This window comes from Larus michahellis, chromosome 2 (genome assembly GCF_964199755.1).
Source record: "Larus michahellis chromosome 2, bLarMic1.1, whole genome shotgun sequence".
NCBI lineage: Eukaryota > Metazoa > Chordata > Aves > Charadriiformes > Laridae > Larus > Larus michahellis.
In genome coordinates, this window is record NC_133897.1 from 116,419,953 (window position 1) to 116,445,783 (window position 25,831).

Here is a 25,831-nt window from a genome sequence, read left to right on the forward strand (position 1 = left end):
CCTCCCTTCTTTTGGTTTCAATGCCTTCTCTGCAATACTCATTTTTTACTTAATACTGTCTTCTTAATACTGCCTCTAATTAATCAGTTTACATCTTCAACCTCATTCCTTTTAATCTTTCAACATCCGTGTCCTCTAGGAAAGTTCCCTTACCCTTCACGATCCCTTTATCTACTTTATAGTTTCAAGTCTGCTTCTATGTATACTGCAGTACTTTAAAATGAAAATAAGAATAAAGAAATATTATTTTCCTTTTTTAAACTCCCTTCTTCACTCTTCTCCTGACTGTATTCAAAATCCTATAAGAAAGCAGTCGTGTTGGTATTGCTCACACACTTGTCTTAAAATTTTCTCTTTGCTTCCACCCACAATCAAAACATACTTCTTTTAATCTTGACTGATTTGGGGGTGGAATTAAATCAATGACTAGAGAAGTAAATAAAGTCTGCCTTCTCTTTCTTCTCTATCAGTGCTTCCTTCACTGGTGACTGCGATATTCTCTATTTCCTATTTCAATCAAGTTTCTCTTCTCCATTTGGCATGACTATTCCTTCAACATATTTTTCCTTACTCCTTTCTCTGAAAAACATTAACTTTAATTTTTTCCATCCTCTCCATTTTTTCTTGTTGTTCTCTCATTCAATTTCTCCTTCTAAATTTTTTGCAGAATCCTATTACTACCTGTTGCTCTGAGATATTTTAGCTGTTCTACTACCATTTCAAAATCAACTTTTAAGGTGCTGAAAATTTCTCCTGTGTTCTCTGCTTCTTATTTTAAATTAAGCACTGAAAATTACACCCTATTTACAATTTAAAATTATCTGTTGTTTTTACTCTGTTGTCCCGCCACCCTGCTTTTTGCCATTATTTTCCATTACCACCTTAAACAGTCATTTTAACGTACAAATTAGACCCGCTACTTTCAGTGCCAGTTCCTGTATTGTCTCTGAGATTTTATGGAATTAAGCAACATGAGAAAATAACACCCCTTCTTTTCTATTATTATGGTATGGTATTATTTCTGTACTGCACGTTCCTTAAATGACTCTTGGTCTTGCCCCTCACCAAACTTATGTCTTGCCACAGCCTGGCACTTTTGCTCCTACACACTTTATTTCCCATAATCCACCTCTATCTTCTGTCATTATTCTTGCCCTTCACCTTAAATTCTCAGCTTTACCTACAAAACTTATTGCATTCAATACCCTCCAGTTTTCAATAAGCAAGGTATATGCTCCCTCTTCTCTGTACACACCTTTCCACCAGCAACTTTATTTGCTTCTTTCTGAGCTACAGTATAATGAGTTACAGCTTTGTCTTTACTATGCTAGACTGCAAGACTAAGTGAAAGGATTAGGACCTTGTTAGAATACTGTGTAAATAGGCCATATACATAATTTTAAAATTACTTTTTAAAATATTCAAATCTATATTTATCATAAGCATTGAGATCTGTTTTATGAAAGAAATCTTTTTAGCGTGTAACATACGTTTTTGTTTTTATAGTAAATTAGCAGCTTGATTAGATGCTGAGAATTCATCAGTGAGAGGTTCGATTTGAATGACATATATTCGCTACAGGAGTGAAAAAAGCAATTTGGAAACGTCTAGAGAAGGTCGAGTAGTTACCATGCATATTAACTGTTACTACTCATCAACTCAACTACAATAATGAAAGATTTCATGGCTCCCTATGCTATTTCAGTGCAAAAGTCACCAGGATGATTTGGCTTAAACCGATTTCAGCACTGGTTTAAACTAAGACAACTGATTCAGCATGCTAGGTACACTCTACCACACACCCATGTCTTGCTCAGCCCCAGCTCCAGCCTCATCAGCTAACAGACTGCAGCTGCAGGGAAGACAAACTGCTCCAGGTAGAGCTGTAAGAGATCATCTGAAAATATCCCAAGGAACACCCGTAGTCATTAATGTAGACCAGACTTACGTAACACTATGTGATAATCTATTCTACACAAAAATTAGTTGCTCTGTGGTTTGGTCTTTTTAAAAAATATGTTACTTCAAGTTTAAATTCATTAGCTTACCTTGCCCTGGCAACTATTTATAGAGCCTTTAGCAGTGACACCCTTGATGATGCACTTTGTTCCTGCAGTTACTTCTCCGTACTGCAATGTCAATCCACTAGAAAAATACATAGAAAACAAAACAGAATCAATTTAAAAATAAACACAGTGTTCTAATATACAAGATACATTCAGATATTCTTACGGAAATTAAAGCAAAATGCCAGTTAATTTATGCGAAAAGTATCACCCAGAGAAAACCCAAAGAATTACTATATTAATGTCACATGAAGAAAGGACAAAAAAAGTAAAAAAATAAAACAAAATAAAAATGAGATAGTTGAATTACCTAGCTTCAAGGATTGGTTTAATGCCAGCTGTCAACTGTGTTGCATGACCAAATTCATCCTGTAATTCCAAAGGAATATTAAAAGGTACTCCAATTCGAAAAGGAAGATCCAAAAGACCCACTGAAAATTTCTCTGGTTTGCCCTCTAGGAGAAAAGAATAATACATTTTTAGAAGGAATTATGTGTGTTCATTGGCTTTTTCTTAATTAAGGCTGCAATTAAGTCAAATTGTTTTCAGCCTCAAAGAAAATAGGTTGTTCAAAATACTATTATAATGAAAATCATTGATCCTTTTTTTTTAACTTACACTAACAAAAACAATAGTTAAAACATAATAGCAGAATAACAGGACAGCCAAAACTTCCAAAGTACTTAGAACATTGATACAGCACCTGAAAGTGGACTAGTTCCTTGTTGACAGCTTTTCTTAAACTTTTAATTGCTTTAATTCTTTTAAAATTAAATAATTTGTGCAGCAAACCATTTTTGTTCTACAACTATCCCAAATCTGAGAGATAAAGATGAGTAATGATAAGTATTTGAAAAAGAAATCCGAGTGCATCCCTCCTGTGAAATCTGTCCCTGTTAGACTGCCTCCAATTGGGCACTAAAAAATAAGACCAAACAGAGCAGTAAAAATGGGAGCTTGTAAATCAGAGTAACATTTGGAATCAAACAGTCTTGGCCAAGCGGCCTTTGAAAAAAGTAGTAATACAGTGCTGAGCTAAACGGTAGATAAACATCCTATCAAATTATTATGGACTCAAATTAACACCTACTTTCACTACCTACAGGTCTCATTATCACAAAGCTGCTTTTGCAGAAGAGATGTGAAAATCATAGGGGGAAGGAAAGTGTTACCTTGTATTAGTCAAAATTATTTTAATGGTTACAACAACAAAAAGATACCAACCTTTCGGCATTTACAATTTTATTTCTAAGTGAATGACAACTGTAAAAATGATTTGACAACATAACTGTAAAAGAACTTCTGCACTATCAAAGTGAATAACCACCAAAGAACACGTCTGAGTTAAAAATCTGTCCCCATTTCCATCTTCTCTATACTTCTTCTTTTGTGTTTTTTGTTCTTATGCTGAGTTTTGCCAGGAGCTCCTTGTTCATCCATGCAGGCCTCCCGGCATTTTTGCATTACTTCCTGTTCATCGGGACGGAGCAGACTTGAGCTTGGAGAAAGTCATCTGTGAATATTAACCAGCTTTCTTGAGCCCCCTTTCCGTCCAGGGTGTTATCCCATGGAACTCCACCAGGAAGATCCCCCAAGAGGGACATGGACAGGCTTGAGAGGTGGGCCCATGCAAACCTCATGAAGTCCAACAAGGCCAAGTGCAACGTCCTGCACATGGGTCGCGGCAATCCCAAACACAAATACAGGTTGGGTGGAGAATGGCTTGAGAGCAGCCTTAAGGGGAAGGATATGGGGGTGCTGGGGGACAAGAAGCTCAACATGAGCAGGCAATGCGTGCTTGCAGCCCAGAAAGCCAACCGCATCCTGGGCTGCATCAAAAGAAGTGTGGCCAGCAGGTTGAGGGAGGTGATTCACTCCGCTCTGGTGAGACCCCACCTGGAGTACTGTGTCCAGCTCTGGAATCCCCAGCACAAGAAGGACAAGGGCCTGTTGGAACAGGTCCAGCAGAGGGCCACGAAGATGATCAGAGGGCTGGAGCATATCATGAGAGATGATATGAGGTCAGGCTGAGAGAGTTGGGGCTGTTCAGCCTGGAGAAGAGAAGGCTCCGAGGAGACCTTACAGCGGCCTTCCAGTACTTGAAGGGGGCGTAAAGGAAAGATGGGGAGGGACTCTCTATCAGGGAGTGTAGTGACAGGACAAGGAGTCACAGTTTTAAACTGAAAGAGGGGAAATTTAGATTAGACATTAGAAAGAAATTCTTTACTGTGAGGGTGGTGAGACACTGGAACAGGTTGCCCAGAGAAGCTGCGGATGCCCCATCCCTAGAAGTGTTCAAGACCAGGCTGGATGGGGCTTTGAGCAGCCTGGTCTAGTGGGAGGTGTCCCTGCCCATGGCAGGGGGGTTGGAAATAGATGATCTTTAAGGTCCCTTCTAATCCAAACCATTTTATGATTCTATGAAATGCCACTTTTCAGTGCTGAAAATTACCTCTCAACTAAAACATGAATAATTTGGATATACAATGAATCAAATAGAAATACTAAAAGTAAAATAAAAGTGGCATGACTGGAATTCTTACCTATAATAGTAAATTTAAATATTTTAGATGGCAGAGGCCTTCCTGCGTAAGTGTCTGCATTACTTTCATTCAATACTACTTGCAGTTTCAAAGTGTAGTTCCCAAGTTTCTGAAGATTTTCTAAACAGAAATAAAAATAAAATTAGAAAGTAAAAAAAGTAAGATTATAAACAAACTGAAAACATTGCATATGTGAACTTACCCATTTTTTTAAACCAGTACGGCCATTTGCCTCCATGCTGACTAATATGAGAAATTATTTCTTTATTCCCAGTAGGTGCTGAAAAACAAACAATTAGCTACATGTATTTAGATTTTACACCATAATTCTTCATTTTTTCAAGGATTACTATAATTCATTATTAAGTATTACTATTACTTCTAATAAATATAAACACGGCTTCACAATTAATCATGATCACAGCCAATAAAAATGAATTCTCTACCTAATCCCATTTTAATTAAAAATTGCTAGCCTCAGACACATTAAACTGAACGCAGCAGGGTTAAAGTTGAATTTTATCAGCTCTTTGGTTATATGTTCCCTGTTAAGTCTGAACAGTCGTAGGCTGCGCACTACACGCTGGCAACTGATCAACTTGACAAAAAACCATAACAAATTAGCTTAAATGGGAGCAACGGTAAAAATGTGCAGTTGACTGAATGTATAATCAAGGAGAAAAGAACAGTCCTTTTTTGCTCCAAATTATTGTACCTGTCTTTAAAACTACTTCTGCAGCATTAAGACACATCCCAAAAGAGAACACAACGAAACTTCGAAGCAATTTTTCAGTCACTGATTCTATAACCTAAGATAAGTACAGGAATAACATTCATTGCTTGAAACTTCAAGAGGCATTAATATATTTTTTTTCAAAATATAACTTAGAATAAATACAGAATGGGACTGCAATAAGACTATACAGAATAAAAAGAAATGCAGTAAAAAAACCCAAAAATATACATTGTCCTATAGCTAAGTACAACTGTTTCATATCCTGTTCTTGCACCAAATTGCATACATAAGATAAAATAACAGCTGTCAATTTTCTTAGGTGTATTTCTTTGAATGAGTAATTCTGGAAGAATTTTGTTATTAAAATAGATTTTGATGGTGTTTTGTGCTAAAATCCAATTCAGTTTTCTATATTGAGGTTTTTTTCTACCTTTGGTAGTTACTAACACTGAGAAAACAGAACTTCTCCAGTGAGTGCAGTTTTCCTATTGCGGTGTCAGCTGCCACCAAGTTAAACTGAAAGTCTCTCTGTATTGCGCAAGATGCACACTTGGAAGATGAACACCTTTCTTGTTGTATTGCCCCAATATAGATAGATAGATATCCAAGGTGGAAATTTATCTATAGGAAGTGAAGGAAGTTAATACTTCTGTGCATAGCAATACACAAAAGAGAACAATAAAACAAATGGGATCTTGGAAGAGAACAAACGAGAAAACTCCCGCTTTTACAGGCAAGGTTGTTACGTTCTCTTCTGAAAGAGGAGACAATCTCAACAGTAGTTCTGAGCAAGAAAATTATCAGGTATGTCCAATGCTGTTGTGACCTCTGTAATGAAAAAACATCCTGGTGTTTTATTTGAATAACAGACTAAATTATTACAGTGTAGCCACATGCAAAGATTTAGAACCTTTTTGGGAATTTCTCCATTTTTCCCTTTGGTAGAAGAAAAGCCCTGCAAACACTTTGTATTAATTGTGATTACTGAACTCTCCTCTGTTGTTTTGCTAGAAAGCACCATTAGGACTTCCTAACCACCATGTTCTTTTCTTGACACTTCCAAACATATTTATGAACATTACCAGTATCCCTACAACCACTGAGATATGGAAGGCTGCACTTGGTACCACAAACAGCACAAGAAATTAAGTTTTCATAGACACGGTAGGACTTTGCAAAAAATACAAACTTCAGTCTAAATTATTTAAATTTGGTTATAGAGAACAGATATCTAAATGTCCCAGCTATGGTATAGTATAAATCCATGGAGGGTACAGACAGAGGAAAAAATGCCTGTCTTCTTGTTTCAAATGACATATTAATAGCCAATAGCCATATCCTTCCTGAGCTGGGAGAATTCAATGGTGCGTGTGAGAGAGACAGATGGATCTGAACAGCAACTCCTACTGTGGTTTACAGAAGGGAAATGCCAGGATAATTGCTCAGTCAGAAGAACTGTCTACTAAGTTCTAAAATAAATACTTTAGTGACAAAAACAGTTTGCTGAACAGCTCAAAAACCTGAAAAGACACCTCATTATTGCCACAGAACCTACGTGAGTATTTTAACAGAGGTACCTGCAATTTAATTGAGTAATCAGGAGTGATGTAAAAATATTCTTCTGAGATGGAAATACTTATTTTTCAGACTCACCTTAGACAAGAACCACCCAGGCATGACTTTGAAAAAAAACTTTCCCAGAACTGATATCCCAACCATCTTGCCAGCCCTTGCTTCCCTTGTTCAAACCTTGGACAAGGTGCTCCTGCCATGGCCCAGACAAGAAGTTTCCCACAGCCTCGTTCTCCTGCTATCCCACCCTTTCCTTTGCCAGCTCTTTTTATCCCCACCGGACCCCTCGACTTCATCATTCTCTCAACCCAAATTTTGCCCTGAACCTTGTATAAGGCTCCCCAGTAACAGACCAGATAAGAAGTTTCTCATAGCTCAACCCTCTTGGCAGTCCACAGTACATTTTGCCAGGTATTCCACTCTTCAAAAGAGAAGACAGACTTTTTGTACATTATAAGAAGTTTGCTGTTGGCCTTCATAAGGGTGTAACCACTTCAGTACAAATGAGAGCTTTATATAAGAAAGACTAGGGGTTTGAGTTTGACAGGTATGCCATGCCCAAACTGTCACTTACAGGACTTACTCAGTGTTCTGGTGCAGAACAGGGAGAATTACACTGGTGACTCCTAAATTGACTAGAGACAAATGTTAACATAGGAGGGCTGTAAAAACAGTTATAAATACAAATTTCCATCAATGAATCAAAGTGTTCAGGAGACGTGAAAGTCTGAAGATACTTTTCAGTGACTGGAGGTAAAGGGAAAACTTAAGTTTTATTTCTGCTAGCAACAACGCTGACAAAACACAACAACAGAAACACTGTGCCTCTTTCAAGTTTATACATCCTGAAGTCAGGATGGTCTACCTTGGTTAATGTTGCAAAACACTGATTTGTCACCCAGGCTGTTGGCAAATATAATCTGATAATCTGTATTATGTGAACACGTTTTTTCAATTCCAACCTCTTTATGCCCCAGTACACTCATTACCTTGGACAATGGACATGCACAGCAGACAGCTGCCACGCAACAGGTGCCATTACAAGCCACATAATGGACAACCAGGGGATGAGGCCTAGTCAGCACGCGTTTATGAAAGGCAGGTCCTGCCTGATGAACCTGATCTCCTTCTATGACAAGATGACCAGATTATTGGATAAGGGAAAGGCTGTGGATATTGTCTGCCTAGACTTTCGAAAAGCATTTGACACTGTCCCCCACAGAATTCTCATGGAAAAACTGGCTGCACATGGCCTGGATGAGCATATGGGCTGCTGGATCAAGCACTGGCTGGATGGGTGGTCCCAAAGAGTGGTGGTCAATGGAGTTAAATCCAGCTGGCAGCCAGTCACAAGTGGTATTCCCCAGGGTTCTGTGTTGGGGCCATTTCTGTTAACATCTTTATTGATGATCTTGATAAGGACATAGTGTATCATCAGTAAGTTCGCAGATGACACCCAGTTAAGCGGGAGTGTTGATCTGCATGAGGACAGGGAGGCTCTACAGAGAGACTTGGATAGATTGGACCGATGGGTCAATGCTAATGGTATGGTATGAGCTTCAACAAGGCCAAGTGCCAGGTCCTGCACTTGGGTCACAACAACCCCATGCATTGCTACAGGCTTGGGGAAGTGTGGCTGGAGAGCTGCCTGGCAGAAATGGACCTGGGGGTTCTAATTCACAAGCAGCTGAACATGAGCCAGCAGTGTGCCCAGGGGGCCAAGAGGGCCAATGGCATCCTGGCTTGTATTAGAAATAGTGTGACCAGCAGAAGTAGGGAGGTGATTGTCCCCCTGTACTCAGCACTGGTGAGGCCACACCTTGAGTATTGTGTCCAGTTCTGGGCACCTCAATACGAGAGAGATATCGGGGTGCTGGAGCGAGTGCAGAGGAGGGCAATGAAGCTGGTGAAGGGCCTGGAGAATAAATCTTATGAGGAGCAATTGAAGGAGCTGGGACTGTTTAGTTTGAGGAAGAGGAGGCTGAGGGGAGACCTCATCACTCTCTACAACTACTTGAAAGGACATTGTAGAGAGGTTGGTGCTGGTCTCTTCTCACAGGTAATTAGCGATAGAACAAGAGGGAATGGGTTCAAGCTGCAGCAGGGTAGGGTTAGGCTGGACATTAGGAAAAAATTGTTCAGAGGAAGAGTGGTCAGACACTGGAATAGGCTGCCCAGGGAGGTGGTGGAATCACCATCCCTGAATGTGTTTAAGACTCGTTTAGATGTGGTGTTGGGGGATATGGTGTAAGGGAGAACTTTGTAGAGTGGGGCTGATGGTTGTACTCGATGATCCCAAGGGTCTTTTCCAACCTGAATAATTCTATGATTAAAACATCATCTGTAATCTTATGACATGTATACTAAACTGAAGCTAAAATACTTGCAGTGTGGTTTCCTCTGACATATATCACTTCAGTAAATCCAGTGCTTGAGAAATGTTTTTACAACTCTTATCAGCTAAAGGAATAGGATTTTCCTGTTGTATATGCAGAGAAACAAGGCAAACAAAACTTTAAGTTTCAATTAATTTCAGATATGTTTTGACATGTGCAGGATTAGAGTTTTCAGAAAATTTAGTGTTCTAATTCTGTGTTGAACATACAACTGAATAATTTCAGTTGCCTTGGAAAGAATGTAATTCTTCAACATGCGCAATGTAAGAATATCAAGTAAAGCACCCATAAATGGAAACCACAAAACAGTAACACAGAAGAAACTTCATTTTTAAAAATCTGAAGTGACTTTACATCAGCTACTAAACAAGTCTGGTCCCTACTTTTATGCACCTCACATGAATTGCTATATTAATTACAGAAACGTTATCCATTTTAAGCATCCATGTTCTTACACATATTAAGTAAACACCCTGGAACTGACAGGGCCTCCTTACATGTGACGGAAGATGTAATTATAATATAGCATTAAGACATGAAACATTTGGCATTGAAGCAATTGTCATTTCAGGAAATGCAGCTTTGCATTACTACATGCTCTGATGGGACACTGTCCCTAAAATTAACAGCTACATCCATCTAACAAACTCCAATATGCATTATATGTATACACACAAAGAAATACAGTATACATTTTTAAAATAATAAAGACTCGGTTAAATATACTGAAATACTTACAATGTAAAATAACCTTGAGTTCAACAAGAAGTTTCTTTGAACCTCCGTGGCTTGTACCTGGAAGTTTTTGCATTGCTTCTCCTTTTTTATTCAAAATTTCTATTCTTAACGCTCCTGTATTTAAAAGGAAAAGTGATGGACTTTTAAAATAGGCTGTGTATTATAAGTGATTGGATATTTCTGTATGTTTGTTTTTTTTAACAAAAGTGCATAAAGTATTTTTAAATTGACATTTTACTTTTTAGTATTTGGAAGAAAAAATATACCTATTGGTGTACCAGCAAATCTCGTTTCATTTGGTAATAACTCATCTCCTTCAGGCCACGTTACCGATAATTTGTCAGGAAGTCTAGTGAAAAAGAAAGAATGAACAGTTTTACTGTGAGTTAAAAACCAGGGTGATTTATCTTAAATAGAATATACATGAGCTCTTTTTTTGGAAAAAAAAAACAAAAACAAAAACAAAAACAAAACAACCCCAAACTAATTCTTCTTGGTTTAGAATTTTTTTTTCCCCTACGTTGACTGCTTTTCCACTTGGAAATAAAACTGAACTTTTTTTTTTCCTGAAGAAATACTAAAACTGTTATGAGGAACTCCACAAGTAAATACTTACTACAATTTAGTGCTTACCTTGCCATTTCATCCTCTATGTATTTTTTAACAGCTTTTTCAGACACTGTTCTGTCAAGTTTTGAGATTGGAATAACTTTCATTTCACCATACAACGCCTGAGGTTCCTGAAAAACAATTGAGTGCAGTTATAAACAGCCAGATTATAATATGTGAGAGAAGAAATGCCTCTCCATTATGGGACTAGACAAGTAGACACAGACACAATGCAATATGCTAACAAATGCCACCTGGTGACACCACAAGACACTATTCTAAAATTTGCTGAAATCACAAGGTTAAGAATGGATGCACAACACACTACTGATACCAAGTATGATACTTTATTTCATATGCAAAATTTGGTAAATCAGATCATTGATCATGAATAATAATTGTAATATATTCACATTAAAACTAATGTAACTAAGCAGTTTGATTATTTCTAGATTGCTGAATCTCAAAAAATACCATATTTTCAACAAGTCGTTTAAATAAGTCTGACCCAGGATTATGTTTAAAGATTCCATAAGCATAGTAGGTGTGTGAATCCTTTTTATATTTGTCTTACCAAAGCAATTTGAACCTCTCCTCCTGTGGCAAATATATCCCCATCGTGGTCTCCATACAAAAAAAATTTCTCAATACTTCCATAGAATATTGGAAGAGTCTTAACAGTTTTCACCTGCAAAGAGAAGACAACAATTAATGTCAATACATTACTTCTGCATCAAATGTATAGTATTTGCTTTTTAGAGTTCAAATGCTCTATTACAAAACAAACAAACCAAACCTCAACATCAGCAGGCAACTAACTTACCAGCTGGCCAGTTTTGTATGTTTTCCCATCCCACTCTATTGCAGCATACGTTGCCCAAGGGCTCTGCATTCTTTTGGATGGTAAATCAGTACGTGTAGTTATTCCTTTAAAGACTGTGAATTTTATCTGTTTGTCATATTTTTCATGACAGTCTTTGAGCCACAAAGCAAATTCTCTGTCAATTTTCATTCGCTGCTCCTATAAAAAGATTACAAAACAAATACATACTCTTAACATATTACAAAATTTAAATCTGACAATTTCAGGAGCATGAACAATTATAAGAGTACAGCAATACTGTACTCAAAAAAATAAATGGATTCTTCAGCTTGGAAGCGCTACTTCAGGCCAGAGCAAGTGTTTCCCCCAGCACCCATATTCCTCTGTGAAGAGGACCTTTCCACAAAAACTGTCATATAACAACTAGATAAAGTCATTGTTTAAGAAAATAAAAGGAACAAGACTAATTCTTATTTTTTCAGATCTAAAGAGTCAGCTTTACTACTCACTAAAACTGAGAGAAATGTCTGCTACAACTTCCTGCAGAAGTGTCCAATGTGAAAGTTCTTCTGAAACCAGGCAATATTCAGTGATGCGAACAATCGACGAGCGAGTAAAGTTTTCTACATCATACGCATTGAACTTTGCCAAGAAGAAATACTTAATAGGATAAAATTATTACCTGTCCATTGAAGATTCTTGTGAACAGAGTATTCTTATCTTTCAACTTCAGCTCCAGATCCATGAAAGTGAGTTTGTTTGTGCTGACCTGGAACTTATCATTGGTAAATAATGCACCAGAAATTCTGTTGTAGCATTCAATTGGTGCCAATCCTCTCTTCTTTGGAGGAGCGCACCAGTCAAAACTTAAAAAAAAAAAAGCAGAAAGACATTAAAATCATTTTTTATAATGAGATTATAGAAACAGACTGGTTACACCATAGAAACAGATTACCAACTTACTCTTCCACAGTTGTGTATGGTATTAACCTTCCATTCCAAAAACATTCAAAAATAGGCCGTTTTCCTCTGGCCCCCTTTTCCACTATAAAGCAGTCGTCATCATCATCATCGTTTAGTTCTTGATTAAAAAGAAGACAGTCTCCATGAATAAATTTCTTTTAAAAACTACTATAATATCAAAAACCAGAGCAGTCTAAATTCAGGATTATCTATACTTATTAAGTTAGGCACAGTAGCAGTATACATGATATCAAGCTAGGTATATACAATATTAGGAAATATTTTTTTCTGTTTGAGAAATACTGAGCAGAAAAACCTAAACGAAGCTAAGAAAAAATTTTAAACAGAGATTGAATAATATTAGTGAGTCTGCAAATTTCAAGTTTGAATAAATATTACTTTTTCCTCTTAGTTTCAACTGATGTTCTTCTAATACCATAAAATCTTGTCACAATTAAACTCAAGATTCGTTTTATCAAAAAAAAAAAAATCACCAACACAAATGATTTTAAAACCCTAGCATCTGAGAACTCATGAAGACTGGATAAAACAAATTTTACATTAAGGACTTAGACTACATGTTGTTCTCTGTTGTATTCCCTATGTTAGAATCTCTTGAATCAAACTGCTGGTATTTAATTTCTTTCTCAGAGCAAAGATGTAACAGTCAGGAAAGTGGAAATGTTTCAATCAGACTGCATTCCCTAAGAGTTTATAGTTTGAAATCAGATGGCGCTAATGTCAAAGATCAGGTTTACGTGAATGAGTTACCACAACAGCCAATATGTTCACAGGATTTGTTCATCCAAAAGGATGTGAACTTTTCTGTTCCACCACAACCCAAATTAGATAGTAATTTACACTTCAATTTAAATTGTTCTGGTTTCTATTTCATTAAAACATTTAGAGTAGTAGGATTGTCTATAATAGGACTGATAAGCAGCAAAACATGTCACTCACTTGATGGAAAACATGGATCATCAGGGTATGTTTCTTTATCATACAGGAAGGGATGATATCGGATGATGCCTTCCACTATACCTTCTCCTTCAACATGTGCCTTAAACTCAAAACTATCCGCTGCAGTATTTATATACAATGTCTGCATGTCATCTTTGATCTCCCTAAGATTGACAATCTTTGGTACTTTTCCTTTTTCGAACATTGAAATCTGGGAAAAAATAAAACAAGTTGATTTTCCTTAGACCAAAAAACCCTCCAGTAATTAACATTTGTGATATACATCTTGTTAGCAAAATGCATTCGTTCCTATGCTGCAATAATAAATAGTATTACTTTTAAAAAATTAAATCACATATATATCTTAAAATGCTACTGTAGTTCAAAATCCATGATTAAAGAGAAACAGTCACAATATGAAATAAGTTGCCATCAAAGAATTTTGACTAATAAATATAAAACCTCCTACCTCGATGTCAATGTTGTTGAAAGGGCTTACATCTTTTGTTACAGCATTAGTTTCATTTCCTTTTGGTCCATGGATGTAATAGTGATAGATATGTCTGAAATACATTTTAAATGAATAATAAATCTCAGGAAGTGAAATTAACAAATTGCACATTATAATTTTCAAAAATCTAAATAAACTCATATTTTTATTAAAATATAACCAGTTCATTGTATTGTTATAAATCAACTCCATGTCAACATGTATATCTGGCACAGAAGATTTACTAAAGGGAGTGAATGACTCCTTTTCACTCCTTTCAACTCTCATCTCCTTCATGCACAATCATATTAGGATCAATTTTTTGATAAAATAATTGTAATATACTTATGTATTATTACAAATTGGAAAATAATACGTAAGTGAAAAAAATTATGATTGTTACATGGTTACAGACCCTTTACATCAAACTGCAAACTAGTAAGACTACTGTAATTTGTTCTGTGCTCTGGAGATTAAAGAGAAGTAGAGCCCAAAAAGCTTTCCACACATTGTTTCTGATACCAGTTTTGTATTGATCATCTAACAGTAAAAGAAACATTTAACAAACAATCACTATCCTTATTTACAAAAAAGTAAAGATACCTCATTTGAATATAGGCAGCAGTCATGTATGCGATCCACTTACTAGAAATTTTTTTTTATTTATAAGTATTATTTTCTAATGGTATTTATGCTCATTTAAGAAACCCCCAAAAATTCACACCATCAGACAGATTAATTATTTTCATAGAAATATGAAGTTTGATAAAACCGAGGAACATAATTCCATTTCACTTCAACTTTTTAGCAATCTAGCCAATTCTTCCAACTTCAAAGATTGAGTCCTTAAGCCTCAAGTTGGTTGGTTGCAGAAAAATGAGATAATACAAGTCAGTGGGACTGAATGCGTGAAGGAAGTTAAATGCACCTGCAAGTAGAAATCTTGGTTCCCAGACAAAAGCTCCTCATGGTCTCATTGCTCAGGACTTCAGAGCAGACTGGTATGTCCAAACTACTTAGCATTTTGTCTGCATTTCTTCCAGACTTCAAAAGATGCTCTCATGGCCTTAAGACATAATTATTTTGGGAGTTCATGTTCTGTCCCTCCACTTCAAAGCATCCAAAACAATATGAGGGCTGCGCTGCCGTCCATTAAAGCAGAATGAAACTGGTATCATGCACGTATGGCAAAAGACATGGCAGAAGGGTATGCGGAAGTTTTTGAGGGGGAACAGGCCATTTCAGCTAAAACTGTGATGTAGGATTGTGTAGCACTGGGAAGCTAAATCTGATTGGTTTTACTGTAATAGCTACAGGGCATATACTTGAATAATTGCATCTGGGTTTCATCTCAAATGGAGGCAGTTCTTTCACTTCAAGAGATCGCTGGAATGAACTAACACACACACGTAAGTGTGGGTGTTCACAAGAAGAGCACCTAGAAGCTAACAAGGGACCCAAGTTGTTTGTCACTGTAGATGTACCCCTACATTTTCATGAGGTTAAAAAGGGTTTCAGACACAATCTCTTACATGCAACACTGAATGCTGTTTCATATAATAAGGTATTATCTAATCCTCATATTAATCCTCATTTTATCTATTATTATCAGATTACGGGTAACACAAAAATAAAATTGTAGCTTGAAAATCAGGTCCTATGGTTTGCCAGATTTCAAAAGTAGGCTGTGACTTCATAGTTCAGTTTACATTCACAAATAGAACCATCATCTTAACAGATAAGCCCACACGATTCACAGGTATCACAGACATCCATATCTCCAGGCTCTGCAGGCCCACTGATGACACTACTCTAGTACTGAGTTGACAGTATCTTGTATCATTCTACATCTTAAACTGGGATGGAGCAACAGCCTCTTTTTTATTGTTGTTGTTTAAAAAGACCCCAAACAACCCACCCCAAAAACAAAAGCAAAAAACCCAATCTGTAAATACAAATCTAGATATCAAGGTCAGGAGCACAGCTGTGAGAAGAGTAACGTACCAAGTTATTAATAATTAGATATCTAATTATGACATTAATAATGTAACTAATAAGTGGACTGTGTTTATTAATAATTAATATTAATAAATATTATTAATAATAAGAAAAACAATTAAATACAAAACTAGATATCAAGGTCAGGAGCACAGCTGTGAGAAAAGTAACTTATCAAGTTGTTAATAATTAGATATCTAATTATTACATTAATAATATAACTATTAAATTGAATAGGTTTATTAATAATTAGATTGGATAATTATGTATCAATTATCCAGTCACACTGAAACTGATGTTTGTAAAGATCTTTCTTTGGATGGGGGGCCCCATTCAGTTGTGGTAGTGTCCATAAAATCAATTAGCTAGGAAGACTAATTGTGGCATCAAGAAAATACGTTAACAACAGCCTTAACAGCAATAAAGCCAATGATTAAGTACAAAGAGGAAGTCATTCATAATTATCTGACTTTGTTAGTAGTCCACTTTTAAATCAAATCTTTTAAATCACCAACTTACGCCAGCTGTCTTGTCCACAGATGAAAGTAGTTTTTCAAGTACTGCATATGATCTGGTTGTACACCTGTAATGACAACTGCTGTGAAACTCTCTTTATCCCTTTCTTCTAATATTAGACTATGAAGAAATCTTTCATCGTCACTTGTGATGTGAGTAGAGTCAGATGGCTACAAAAAGAGCAAAATAATAAAAGCAGGAACGTAAACTGACTTGCTGAACTCCCATCAGCTTTCAAAGGGATTAAAAAACAGAAAGGAAAATAATACAGAACACATGATGCTAAATATCACAAAGGATTAATGCATAAAATAAAAGCTTCCAAATTAAAGTCAACAAACTGAGAATCTGACATCCCTGATCCAGTTCATTTTCAACTCACTTTCATCACAGCATTTGAAGTGTTCAGTCTAGAAATGCATTTAATCATGTTTAATGTGGCTCTGTATGATATCCATGTTCCCTCATCCATCAAAAGTTACTATTATGTGCACAAGACATAAGTCTTTTTTAAGAAAACCAAGCCAGAAAAAAACCTATTTGCTTTTAAATGGATAGGCTGCTTTCTATAACAGAAAATGAAGTGGAAGAAACATGCTTTTGCTGTCAAAGAGAAATGGCAAATCCTCAGTTTCAGCTGAAATATCCAGTAGTCTCATAGAAAAAGAAATTCCTGATTCCAGAAAGTACTGATTGTTTTTCCTGCATGGATGCACTTTACTATTATGACAGGAGGTTTCTAAGCTGCATAGAAACACAGTGGTTGATGTCACACTTCATGTTGGACCAGCGGATAATCCTTTATATTTGGTACATCCAGAAAAGAAGCTATTTTTAATACAAAGATGCAGATCTTTATAGCAATTGCAAACAATTGGTACAACAGAGAAGATATGCTTTTCCATGCTGTAGTAAATGCAGCTTCATGCCTTGTTTTGCAGAAAAACAGGCAAAAAGGAAACACATCACCGAGTTGGTGAAAGGACACATCTCCTAGCTAACTGTAAATGGTGCACTGCAGACCATTTTTCAAGACATTCAAGAGAAAAATTCATACATTTAATTTCACATCAATGTGACAAACTGGCCTGGCTATTTCAATGATTTGTAAAAATTTCTTAGACCCGAATTGTCCACCCTTTATCTCCACACTTGTTGAGTTATTCTTCTATCACTTGAGTGCTTCACATAATCTCTTCCCTCTTTGATATTTACAAGTTATTTTTTACCTCTAACAGAGCGTTACTGGCAAATTTTTTTAACTCCATCATTTTATATATCTTCACTTTCGTTTTATGTATCATCACAACTTTTTGAACAGTTGATTGTTACACCTTCTTGAATTCTTCAGTAGTATCTATGTATCTCATTCTGCCAGTTTCATGAAACTAATGTCTATTAACTTATTTTCTACTTTTCTATCTCCCACCCTCCCTTTTTAACATCAAATGGGGAAGAAAAGCATTTCTGCCCTCTACAAAAGACAGATTTTGTTTGCTTTTATTTTTGGTTTTTATTTCTGTGACTCTATCTTCTCATCTATATTGCGTACAGATTAAAACCAAAACTTGTACATTTCTGACAATTCATTCTTTGTCGCAAGTCACCAAGCCAAGAGTGGCATGATAAAAAGCTTATTCACCTTCTGTTCCTTTCAAACACATACAGAAGGCCAAGAATTCTGATACAAGCCTCAAGACACAGGCTATAATCAAGATCTGATTACCTCATCATACACAGCACCCACTTATGCTCCCATCAGCACCCTTAACTACATCTATGTCTTTATCCCCTTGCTTAAAAGTGTCCAAATAACCGTTCTTTTTGGTCTTCCTCCTTATCTTACAGCTTTTTTCTTAAGATTTACTACTTCATTAAAAACATCAGGACTGTTCATTTTACTTTTCAACGAAACAGTTAATTTATTTTACAAAATTAGTGGAGATTTGTGAAACCACTGAGTTTTGTTGATCTGTCTGTACTTTTCTCCCATATGCAGGTTAGTTTTTCTACTTAAGCACAGCTTGCTTCCCTTATTTCTTCCTTACTACCTCAGAAAATGGACATTTTTCTTTGATTCATACATAGCAAAACAATTGCTGTTCTTAGGAAGGTATTTTAAACTATTTTTCTTAACCTGATTTGTCAAACTATATGGCATTTCTGTCCTTTAAGCTAAACTGAAAAAAGAATCAAATACAGCCTTATGATATAGTGTCTTCAAGTTTCCCATTACTTCCTTTTACACTCCAGAGACTCCAGAGTGCAAATGATTCATAAAGATATCACCAGACAAGTATTACAAGAATATTATACAGTGAAATCATGTTAACCTGGTAAAGGCTTTCAATTAAAAAGAAGAAAGCATTAAGGCTATTTACCTTTCTGTTTCGAATGTATCCACTATATATTGATTCTCTGTTTTTCTCCTTCTTTTCAAAATCCTCTTTAGAAAGGACAAGTTCATGAACATCCTGAGAATTTGCAGGTTTGCTTATCATCTGTTTTTATTAAAGAAACAGTATTTAAAAATCAAAATAAGATTTAAAATGAATATAATAAAAGAGTTTAATGCTGTGATAAAAAGCTAGGATAATAACAATCTGCTTATGTAAAAATGATTTGATAAAAGATTGACATTTACTTACTCTGGCAGACTGTCCAACGAAGAACACTGCTTGTTTGCCTCCAACTCCAAAATATGAGATATCACTATTTAAACTACGAGGCACTGGCAAAGGGCGTACATATCCTGAATGATCACTGAGAGTAAAAGTGGCTTTAATAAGTTTTCTCAAGACAAATGTAATTAAAAAAAATTAAAAAGAAACTTCTGATCTAAACAGCTTGTATTAAATTCTTACTGCAGTCACTTTGTTCAAAATCCTTCACTTCAGACATATTACATTTGCAACATATAAATGTTTGTGCCTAAAATTCTTGATGTATTATTTTTAAAAGGATGATGACAAATTATCTCTTTTTCCAAGTCATCTTGTAAGACATTTCTGTCCCTTCTAGCACACCAAATCTTATTAAATCATACAAGTTCAACTTTTTCATATGAAACTCTTTTGCTTATTGCTATGTATGTACAATCTTTTTATGCTGAAGTTCAGATGAAAGAGGGAACGCTATTTGGCAGGGAGAATCTGATAGAAAAAGAAACTCCAACAGGGACATGATCAACAGGTCTGTGCGATAGGTACTGCAGTAACAGCAATTAGACACAGTTTTGATGGTAGAAGGTAAATGGCAAAACCCTCAATGTTCTCCCTTCGACCATGGCAAGGTATTAGCTGTGAAGCTGCTGCAAATGAAAATGCATTACAAAGCAAGCCTGATCTTTCTGACATCATCCTTTCATAGAAATACTTTTGAGTCAAAATGAGAAATAAAGTCAGCCAACTATGCCAGTCTTAAAGAGACTACATATTTCATCAGTAGTTAAATTCCATGTCTTTCAAGTCAGCTTTGATGGATGACCAGTCTTACATAGTTTAAGCAAATAGTAAGACAAACATCTGTTTTTAAATCATAGCAGTCCACAATGAAAACAAGGTGTAGATAGGTATCCTGGTGTAATTTACAGATATCCTCCCACTGAATGGTATCAACCCACAGTTTAAACCTGTAGCTTAAAAATACTATACATTTCTACTGTTACTAAATTCACCTACAGCAATTTCAAAAAGCAGTGAAGTTCTTTACAAATGACTAGATGGCCCAGAATCACTTATCTCCATTTGTTTGATAGATATCAGTCATTCTATTTGGAGATGCTTCCAATGCAAGAAAACTTCTCCTCAGTTATATTATCACTTTCCACTGCCCCATTACATTCTACACTGTCTTTTCACAGCACAGACTGGTTAGGATTGAGGCTGTGATCCTCATCTCCATATTTACTGTCCTAGGCTTAAGGTATTTAAAAAGCGACTAAAGCTCGAGAACTTACGTAACTGCTTCTCTGGAACTCTCTACGCTAGGGTTAAGTCTGTCTGTGGAGGTGGAAGATTCCTTGGGAATAGATTCAAAACTGTAAAATTAATTCATTTAAGTAGCAAAACCCACCATAAACCTCCACTTTCTTCTTTAAATGCAAAACATTTACTTTGCATAGCCTCCTTCAAAAAACCACAGACATCTTCAGGTATAATTTTGCACTACATTGTAGACAATTAAGGTACCAAAAAAAAAAAACAAAAAAGGAAACCCTAAACCAAAAGCCTGTATCTGTTATTCCAGTAGCACATCAGATACTGAATACACTGCTTAATGCACTACTGAAAGGCTTTCAGGTAACAGTTGAATACACTATAAAAAGCCCTCTGCAGAACACAGAATGCCCCCCTTACTGTATGCAGGCAAGTCAAAGACAGCTTAGAAAAGGACACGAGAATAAAAAAAAAAAATATTATCACAGTATCATAACACTGAAAGACCAGTTTTGTGTTATGAAGATTCTCTGTTTCCTACCTCCAAAAAATACGTGTTTATTTATACATAATAATAGAATGACAGGTTTAAGCTAAGTGTTAGTATAGAGATATGTCTTAAAATGATATTCCATTAACCTTCGCAGAGTTAGCTAATTGTTGTAAAAATGATTAAAACTTTCTAACCTCTCAAAGTCACCTTGTCTTGTAAACTTTGACAATCTATATACAGCCCAGTTGTTAAGCTGTTTAGAAGTCATTCCTCTTCCATTATCGATCACCGCAACGGCTGGTTTTCCTTGGGAGTCATCAAATAACTGTTTAGGGGAAAAAAAAAAAAAAAACAAAAAACAAGGAGTACCAGAAAAAAAAAAAAGATAATGCAAGCTACACCTGAAAAAAAAGGGAAATATTTCTGTCTTACCAATTTTATCTGTATGCTCCGAATACCAGTATTTCGGGATGTAGCTGACAGAGAATTGTCAATCAACTCAGCAAGGGCAAATGCTAAAGATATTGAAGAAAAATAACCCTATTAAAATCTTGTTTTCAAAAGACAGCACTCAGTAAACAGACACATACTTACATTAGTTTCCTCTGAGCAATTAGGGTAACACATTCCCTAAACACAGACAAAAGCCAGGCAGTGTCAGAATCATCAAAATTACGTAATGTCTTGATTAAAAAAAAAAAAAAGAGAAAAAGCTTTTGTACATATACTTCATGATTTGTTTCATAACTGAATTTCTCATAGCACTGTTGATGGTAAGAACACAATTATTGGAAGTACCTAGGAACTGTGATGAACTAACAGGCTCCTTACCACAAGACAAACTTGTCATTTTCTCCGACTGGGAGTGAATTTGTAAGATTCATATGAAAGTCCAAAGTATGTAAAAAACTGACTTTGACTTGCTAAAATATTGAGGAATGAATTAACTCATTGAAAAAAATTGAATGGAAATATTGCACAACTTCCAAAATAGAGAGCTATTTGTTTACAAAAAGAACACCAAAAAAATTGTAAATGACTTCATAAAGATCTTATGAGATGTAAAAGTTCCTTCTGACAAACCGTTTGTTTGCAGTGCTGTTTATTACCATGAAAACAGAGTAAGAGTTGTATTGTTGTGCACATACTGGGGAATTTCTCCAACACAGAAGAGTTACCAAAACAGCAACACTGAAACCAAAACTCTTTAAAAGTGTAACATCTTTCTAAACTGAAAAATTCTTTAAACATTTATTTTCTTGACATAAAACACCATAAAAACAGAAGGAACTTCTTCAAGTTTCACTGTAGAACTTGATGACCATGCATCATCTTGCATTTAATGCACCAACCTGTTTGTTTAAATGCTACCATAAGTAAAGCTAAATGGATGATACTTGACCAATTATAAAATCCTCTTTTTCTTCTAAGATGAGACTTTTTTTTTAATAGAGGAATAGGGATTGGGAGTTTTGATAAACAGTTACAGAAAGATGAATACAAGAAACCACAGGCTATGTATACCTCTTCAAAGCTTAACAGTTCTAATATAAGGTGGTTATAGTGACTATAACTATATGACAGAGGACTAGATTTCTCCATTTTTCTACCCTTCATCTCTACATTCTTGCAGTCTAGGTTCTTGCTCCCAATTTCCAGCTCCCATCACCTTCTTGTCCCACAAGTTTTGTTGTGCTAGTATTAGGAAAATAGTATTAACTCCTCAGGTAGCAATGTTATGTATATTAAAAGGGAAACATGAATGGATAGTAGCAAAATTCCTTAGTTTTGCAGCTGAATGTCAAATAACAGAAGGTTCTGTGTCCATTGCACTCAACACCTCACATCATCTTGTCACGCCCCAGAATTAAGTTTTCTTTTGTTCATTATTTTTCTGTTCCAGTGGATGGGCTGCATGTGTTTTGGTATTATTTCCTACTTATATCCTCATGCTCAAGCACTTTTTTTTTAAATTTTCTTTTAATTTTTTTTTTTAAAGTCATCCAATGTGGTTGCTAAATGTATACTGGTTCAAATCAAGGCTGAACTGCTTCAGTAAAGTACTGTGGTTTGACTGTCAAAAGCACTCATTTGAATTTCATCAAATTCTGTGACTGAAAGAATACAAATGCTTCCAGTTAACACGAATCTAGCAATGAGAACAGTATTTCTACCTGCAACTTTTGAAATATATACATTTACCTAAAAATGCTATTTTCACACATTCCCCCCCCCCCCATTAGTCAGCATTAATGTCTGTAAACTAACAAAAATTCACAGAAACATAGAACAATCCAGGCTTGAAGGGACCTCAAAAGGTCGTCTGGTCCAACCTTCAGTAGGAAAGGAAGCCTAGATGATATTATCTAGCACCCTGTCCAAGTCACATCTTGAAAACCTCCAGTGATGGGGATGCTGCCACATCCCTGAGGAGGTTGTTCCAGTGACTGTTCTCACTGTAAAAAAATTTCTTTCTTATATTGGGAGGAAACCTCTCCCAGTGCAACTTTTATCTATTGGCCCTTGTCTTCTCCATGTGGCTCCTTGTGAAGAGAGAGCCTCCGTTCCCTTGGCAGCTGCCTGCCTCAAACCAGAACACTGCCCTTTTAGAACTGGAATACTGTCATTAGGTCCCTCCTGAGCCTTCTCTTCTCCAGGGAGGGAAAACTAACTCCTTCAGTCTTTCCTCATGGGGCAGGTTTTCCAGCCCTTTGATTATCTTTGTGGCCTCCTTTAGACCCTCTTCATCCTGTCTGTGTCTTTTTTGACTTGTAGGGACCAGAACTGGACACAGGACTGCAGGCGTAGCCTAACCAGTGCTGAGTGGGACGACTGCATGTCTGTATCTGCTAGTAACAGCCCTCGGGGTGCAGCCAAGGATCCGATTTGCCTCTGTTGCTAAAGCAGTGCTCTGCACTCGTGTTCAGCTTGTTGTCCGCCAGGACTCTCAGGTCCCCTCCAGCAGGGCTGCTCCCCAGACACAGAGATCCAAGCCTGTACTGGGCTCTCTGGTTATGTCATCCCAGGTGCAACACTTTGTACTTGTCTTTGTTAAACTTCATACAGTTCTTGCTTGCCCACTGTTCCAGCCTGTCCAGGTGTCTCTGTAAGACGTCTCTTCCTTTTGACATGTCTGTCTCACCACCCAGTTTAGCATCATCAGCGACACTGATAAAAATCACAACAAAATATCTCATTTTGCTGCTTTGGTTCTTATTTTTCTTGTAGTCGCCATCAAATATGGAAAAACACAGCTTCTTACAACAAATAACTTCAGAGTCCCTTGAACCCAAGATGAGAGTGGAAGAAGAAACAATACAAAACACTTGCAAATAAAAAAAAAAATTGACACGTAAAATGAGCAAAAAAAGTCAAGCAGCCAGAGATCAGAGTAGCCTAAGATAAGATGCTAACCAACTACCTCAGCATGGCTTCAGCGTCCATAACTCGTACCTCCTAGTAAGCCACAATGCATTTCACTGCAACATGACACAGGAGCTAGGGCTATTACGGTATTTCATTTTCAGCAGAAAGAACTACTACTGTTCAGCTTGAAGATCTATCACCATGACATAAATACAATGATGAGGTATGATATCTGCCAGCTTCATACATTTATATTCTCCAAATGAACAGCCCCACTGTTGACAACACTTTGCTATGCAATCAACAATCTTATTGTCATGAACAATAGAGGGAAGAAAAAAGCTTGACATATGAAGAGAGGGAAAATGTAGGTTTGACAGACACAGCCCACCCTAATCTATCCACCAATCATTACTGATCTATACCTTTGTAGCTCTCCCTCTTTTACTTTACACCCCTTTGGTACTTTGTTCCTGTGTTATTACTTTCTTGCCCTTAGTGAGCATTTTTAATAGTTGCCCTGGATGGCTCACATCTCCAAGGACTGCCTGCTCAACGAATATGAGCAGTTGACTACAACGTGCAGAAATTCAAGTATGTGTGGCAAAAGGCCAGAACTGATGAGTAAGACTCCTGACCAACTTCAAATGCTGATAAGAAGTATGAATAAGGTTGAAGAGGAGATGGGCTACCTAGGAGGCATACAGAGACACTGACCAAGTGCCGACCAGACAGTTAAGGGAAGTGATTATTCCTCTCTATCCAGTCTTCATGAGAATGCCTTCTGAGTACTGCGTCCAGCTTTAGCCTTTGCTGAAAAAGACACTGAAATACTGAAGTGAGTCCAGAGGAGTCCTCCAGACAATCAGAGGGCTTGAGCACCCCACATGCAAGGAGAGGCTGCTGAGGGAACTGTGATTGTTCAGACTTAAGAAGAGAAGGCTAAGGGAGTCCTTATTGCTAGGAGGTGTCCTGGTTTCATCTGGGATAGAGTTAATTTTCTGTCTAGCAGCTGCTGTGTTTTGGATTTGGTATGAGAATAATGCTGGTAACACATACTGTTTTAGTTGTTGCTAAGTGATGTTTACATTAATCGAGGACTTTTTCAGGTTCCCATAGAAGCTGAGAGGGAGCACAGACAGGGCAAGCTGCCCAAAGGATTATTCCATACCATAGACGTCATGCTCAGTATATAAATTGTTTGGCAGGGGACAGGAATCCACGATCCCTGCTTGGGATGGGCTGGGCTGGGCAACCAATCATTGGATGGTGAAAGCAACTTCTATTGTATCACTTCATTTTGTATATTCTTTTACCATTATTATTTTTTTTTCTCTTGTTCCGTTACTGTTCTATTAAACTGTCTTTATCCCAACAAAAGAGTTTCCCCCCAGCTTCTCCCTGTGCTACTTGGGGGTCAGGCGGAGGGAGTGTGAGTGAGCGGGTGTGTGGTTCTAGTTGCTGGTTGGGGTCAAACCATGACAGGAGGGTACAAAGATGAAACCAGACTCTTCTCAGAGGTATACGGTGATAGAAGAGGAAGCAACTGACAAAGTTGGAACATGGAAAATCCCCTAGACAAAGATGTATTTATTTTATAATCAAACAGGTTGTGGAATTTCTA

General features: G+C 36.7%; 1 protein-coding gene across 1 annotated transcript in view; it reads right to left on the reverse strand.

Moving 5' to 3' along the window:
• Window positions 1-25,831, reverse strand: part of SMCHD1 (structural maintenance of chromosomes flexible hinge domain containing 1) — an 84,998-nt gene that overhangs the window by 41,825 nt on the left and 17,342 nt on the right. Inside the window, exons 4-21 of the mRNA XM_074576780.1 lie at window positions 21,274-21,356; window positions 21,036-21,166; window positions 19,059-19,173; window positions 18,792-18,911; window positions 16,414-16,580; window positions 13,876-13,969; window positions 13,407-13,617; window positions 12,447-12,564; window positions 12,166-12,349; window positions 11,484-11,681; window positions 11,235-11,348; window positions 10,685-10,791; window positions 10,318-10,400; window positions 10,052-10,165; window positions 4,812-4,889; window positions 4,610-4,729; window positions 2,377-2,521; window positions 2,049-2,145 (exon numbers count right to left, since the gene is read on the reverse strand). Of these exons, the coding sequence (XP_074432881.1) occupies window positions 2,049-2,145; window positions 2,377-2,521; window positions 4,610-4,729; window positions 4,812-4,889; window positions 10,052-10,165; window positions 10,318-10,400; window positions 10,685-10,791; window positions 11,235-11,348; window positions 11,484-11,681; window positions 12,166-12,349; window positions 12,447-12,564; window positions 13,407-13,617; window positions 13,876-13,969; window positions 16,414-16,580; window positions 18,792-18,911; window positions 19,059-19,173; window positions 21,036-21,166; window positions 21,274-21,356 (2,279 nt within the window). The remainder of the gene's footprint in view (window positions 1-2,048; window positions 2,146-2,376; window positions 2,522-4,609; window positions 4,730-4,811; window positions 4,890-10,051; window positions 10,166-10,317; window positions 10,401-10,684; window positions 10,792-11,234; window positions 11,349-11,483; window positions 11,682-12,165; window positions 12,350-12,446; window positions 12,565-13,406; window positions 13,618-13,875; window positions 13,970-16,413; window positions 16,581-18,791; window positions 18,912-19,058; window positions 19,174-21,035; window positions 21,167-21,273; window positions 21,357-25,831) is intronic.